Source organism: Drosophila elegans, unplaced genomic scaffold (genome assembly GCF_018152505.1).
Source record: "Drosophila elegans isolate 14027-0461.03 unplaced genomic scaffold, ASM1815250v1 contig_476, whole genome shotgun sequence".
Lineage (NCBI taxonomy): Eukaryota > Metazoa > Arthropoda > Insecta > Diptera > Drosophilidae > Drosophila > Drosophila elegans.
Window position 1 is genome coordinate 22,956,114 of NW_024545863.1, and position 5,153 is coordinate 22,961,266.

General features: G+C 38.1%; 1 protein-coding gene across 1 annotated transcript; it reads right to left on the reverse strand.

Annotated features, from left to right (window-relative positions):
* Positions 1–1,334: 1,334 nt before the first annotated feature.
* Positions 1,335–2,467, reverse strand: LOC108136725. The gene is made up of 2 exons (XM_017258050.1): positions 2,349–2,467; positions 1,335–2,287 (listed from the first exon to the last, which is right to left on the reverse strand). The coding sequence occupies exons 1-2, from the start codon at positions 2,357–2,359 to the stop codon at positions 1,492–1,494; spliced, it is 807 nt and encodes a 268-aa protein (XP_017113539.1). The 5' UTR covers positions 2,360–2,467; the 3' UTR covers positions 1,335–1,491.
* Between the last annotated feature and the right edge of the window lie 2,686 nt (positions 2,468–5,153).

A 5,153-nucleotide genomic window follows, 5' to 3' on the forward strand; every position in this document is an offset into this window, starting at 1 on the left:
CTTTCGCAAAATGGAGAAGACCATGCACCCCCCCCCCCAAAAATGCGGTGCTTAACTTTTCAACTGCAGCGCCAACTGGAAACCTCGGTGGCAACAAGAACAACGATCAAGCAGCAAATGCCCTGCGAAGTGTCGATAATTACCTGTAAAAGTTTGAGCCAAGCCATTAGCAGCATAATGAGGCCTGTCTAGCATAGATTTCCCAGTCGGACCCATCGTGTGGCGCATTCGGCAAATCCCTCTGTCCCTCACCTCAAATGAAACAAAATCTGAGAAGAACGAGAGCAAGTTGAAGGGGGGGCAAAAAAAATACCGAAACACAACTAAAACTTTCACCCATTTGAACTTGGGGCCAAATGCGGGGGCAGCAGCCGGAGAAAAGTAGGAGCCGGAGTAAAAATAATGGCAACAACCACACTTGACTGGCGTTGAGTGGTTCATAATTAAAGGGGAAAACCCCAAAAAAGCCTTGAACTCATTCAACTGGCTCTGGCTCTGGCTGCATTGCGTGCAGTTTGGCTTAGAAGTTGGCCAAGTTGCCCAGGCCGCACAATTGTTGCACGCACACAGTCCGACCACACTCAAGTGAAGTGGAAAAATGCCTGCGGGCGTGTCCCCACCCTAAGGCTAACTGCACTCGGAAAATTAAAACGGAAAGCCTTTGGAAATCTGCAAATCATAAATCTGTCGAAGGGAAAATTTCAAATTTATGAATTTTATTCATCTTTATAGCGCTTAAGAACTGCATGTCATTACTATTTTAGGAATTTTGAAATCCAAAAACATAATTTCTTTATAAAAGATTAGCCGAGTACGTCTTTATAAAGAAAATAAATAATAACATTATACAAAAAAAAGATATATTTTATGTTGGATATGGAAAAAGCTACAGGAAAAAGGTATTAATTCATATTTATTTAAATACACAATACTATTTTTTCTACACAGCACAAAGAATTCTTCACGTGTAGCAATTTGTTTGATTGCATATATAGACATACTCCTCAACACATATTCATATTTTCCCTGGGACCAGGACAAGTTCTCTATAGACTCTAATTACAATCTTTGACTTGAAGTTGGCGTGGCCGAAGCAACTTTCTGCCTAGCTTAATTTCTTAATACTGCACTTGATTGCTGTTGCCTACTTTAGATTGAAATAAGAGTGCGGGATGATTTTGTGACGTTTTTGAACTTGAAAGTGGTTAAGGATTGCCTTTTGACTTGTAGTTTTACCATTATATAAAGAAACCGTTCTAAACTTATTTAAGCGGTAAAATTCTAAGGTAATATTTACAATGTCTGATTATCTTTTAAACAAAACTTGCCATCGATTAATGAATATAGTGCTAGTTTAATACTATTAATTTTAAAAGTACTTTCAAAAATCATAGTAAGAGCTCGTTAATGTTTTGTTAGCTTGGTTTGAAATGTGTATGAAATTCGATGATTCGCTCTATTTTTCAATTAATCTTCACATTTCCATTATGATCATTTAGCAGGCTTGCCTTCGTCTTCTTTATTTTTGCCCTTTGCATCCTTCTTGTGGTCTTGCTTGGCATCTTTAGGAGCTTCTTTCTTAGCATCTTTCTTGGGCTCCTTTTTTTCGTCTTTCTTTGGTGGTGGTTTTTGTCCCTTCTTTTGCGGCTTGGTAAGATCCACCACTTGCTCCTTAACTTTCTCGCCAACGTCCACGATTAGCAAACCGGCAGCCACTGCAACCGAGAGGACCATAGCCACATAGCCGGTGGCATAGACCTCCGGTATGGTGAGAAATTTGTTTAAGTACCAGATCAGGTGCCGAGTGCCAGCGACCAAGTGGTAGGCAAATGGCATTACAACCATTACCTTGGCCATTGTCACAAGACCGTAACAGTCGCAATCCTCGACCCTTTTCACAAATCCCTCCATATCGCCCTGCATGCAGAGTCCGGCGATTCCCAGGGCCCAAACGAAAACGCCCAAGACAAAGCCGCTAATGCGCAGGCATATGGACAAGCCCGAAGTCAGTTGCAACTTGTAGATAGTCAAGTGTGGCGACAACTGCCGACCCAGCAACATATTGCGATCGTCGTAGGGCAAATCCGGCTGCATTCGAAAGGGTATTACCTTCAGGGTCACGGGAGGTACCATGATATTTCCTTCAGGGCCAATTGTCGTGGGTCCACTCGCTTTGATATCCTTTGATCCTTTGGTGGCCAGAAACCGATCCCTCAGCTGTAGTTGTTTTAAGAGCAGCTGTCTTAAGAGCGGACTTCTTCCACTTACACTTCGGGCCAATGGGCGACTTAAACGAGAGGGTTAGCTATTAAAAAAAATATTACCACTGATATAGTTGATACACTCACCAAGCGTACATTCTGAATAAACAAATTGTAGGTGTGGTCGCTTAAAAAACAAATTTATGTGTTGCAAGTGTCACCAGTTAGTATTAAATGTATTGAAAAGCCTATTTGTCTTATTAAAAGTCCGTTTTGTAACGAAATCTTTACTACGTATAAGCAAGGATGACCTGAGAACTATAAACACAAATTTAGCTTTAAGTTACAAAAAATATTTTAAAGGAATTTAGAAACTTACTCAATTGTTCGTATTCAAAATTGTTCATTTATTATTACTGTAAATATTTTTTCAACTTTTTCTGCTTGATGCAAAAGATTCGAATTACTGTTATATTTTTTTGTCACCTTTCCTATATGTCGAGTGAACTGATGGGGAATTCGATTGGCGCTGTGATTTTATTACCTGGCGAAGGACTCGAGGACCACACGAATATCCTGTGCATATGCCATAATTTTCTGGGACGATTGGATGAGCATATATTCGATTTGTCGATGGCCGGCTGGCCTTATTAGATTTCTTTGGAATTATTTCCTTCCTAGCGTTAATATACCGCTTGTTATTTTCCTTTTTCCCTTATTCACTCCACTCACTGCCAACTGAAGTTGGCATTGAGCAAGCCTCGCAAACATTCCTTTAACCGCCGAAATTTCATTTGCGGGTCCTTTTGGAATCATTTGCCTAAATAAATGCGTCGCACACAACAAAGAAACCCAGAAACATCTATACACACTCTCAAAATCATTTTAATTTAATAAAATTCATTTGAGTTGTGCGTGGCTGCGGTTTTCCTTTGCTGGCTTGACATATTTCATGTTCGTTTTCGTCTTTGCTCGCATGAATTTGCGGCACCGTAAAGCTGGGAAAACTTCACGCTCAATTAGCATCTGATATCGTTTCTTTCGTCCCAAAACCAAAATTTATTCTTTGCCGCACATCAAAGGCATGCACTCAGTCACTCTTTCGCCCATCGATCAATCAATCAATCCATCATTTACTGGGAAAACATTTCATAAATCAAACGCATACATAAACGAGAGCGTATACATACATATATCGGCAAAGCACATATAAGCACGCGGTCAGAGTGCAGGTTAATAAAATTAAAATTAATCGAATCAGAAGAATTGTAAAATGAATTAAGGCTTAAAAGAAGCCGAACAAAGTTGGCCTTGGCCAATGCAAGGAAAAGTTTCAAGTGTATGGAAAAGTTTTTATGAATACGTATGTGGAAAAGCATGCCAAGGAGTCATTAAGCCTATATACATATGTAGGTATACTCAATGTAATGATGAGGCACAGGCGACCAATATTTCTTGTTAAATCCTTTTGAAAACAACATTATTCAGTGGATCTTCTTAAAATTATTTTTAAAACTCTATAAACAACACGTTCATGAGGTCATATTTTTATACCCTTGCAGAGGGTATTATAATTTCAGTCAGAAGTTTGCAACGCAGTGAAGGAGACATCTCCGACCCTATAAAGTATATATATTCTTGATCAGCATCACTAGGCGAGTCGATCTAGCCATGTCCGTCTGTCCGTCTGTCCGTCTGTCCGTCCGTTTATATGCAAACTAGTCTCTCAGTTTTAAAGCTATCTGCATGAAACTTTCCCAAAAGTTGTCTTTCTATTGCAGGTAGTATATAAGTCGGAACGAGCCGGATCGGACGACTATAGCATATAGCTCCCATAGGAACAATCGGAAAAATAAATGAAAAAAAATTATAACTTTGCTGTTTTTTAATTTTTTGTTTAGTTCTTCGACACTTAGTAATGGTTAAATATTTCCGATTTACGGTTTAATTTTCATCAAAATCGGACGACTATAGCATATAGCTCCCATAGGAACAATCGGAAAAATAAATGAAAAAAATTATAACTTTTCTGTTTTATAATTTTTTGTTTAGTTCTTCGACATATAGCAATGTTTAATTATTTCAGAATTATGGTTTCAATTTTATCAAAATCGGACGTCTATATCATATAGCTCCCATAGAAATAATAAAAATATATAAAATAACTATCTTATAATTGAGCTGCAAATCATCATAGTTTCAATGTTTTTCAGCATATACTCAAGTAAATTATAATTTAAATATTTTCTAAAGTATTTAATTCATGCAATAGCTGCAAGGGTATATGAACTTCGGCTTGCCGAAGTTTGCTTTCTTTCTTGTTAGCATTTAATTTTATTCATAATCGACATTTTTATATTTTCATTTTTACCTATATTTAAACTCGTTGGTTGAATCTACTTTTATTTCATTTTATTTTATATACATTTTTTGCATATGTTTATATTTGATAAAAGTTGTTGCCTGTTATATTGCCACAGTTTATGAATAAACTGGGTATACATTGTTCATATACGAATGAAAAAAAGATTTGAGCCGAAAGGCGAAATCGAAAAAGCAAAGCATTCCCTCGGCCCCTTTCTCCGAAACTCTACTGCTTTCTCCTCCATGTTCGCTCTTACACAGACAGAGAAGTCAGGCGATTGCTTTTGCCTTTCAAGCAACTCAATATGCGTATCCGTGTTTAATTAAGATTCGAGTTGGTGTCAGTGTGTGAGCGTTTGTTTCGTTGTGTGCGTCTGCGTCTGAGGCATATGAATAAATATATGAGCGCATGCATTTAATTTAATTTTCATTTCAATTGATTCGATGACTTTACGTTTCAATTCACGTATCGATGCGATTTCAATTACAAGACCCCTCAACTCTCGCACACACACCCAAATCAAGGGAAAGCTTTCACCTAGGCACTGGTAGGTGTGAATGTGTGCGACACGCTGACGGATTCGCATA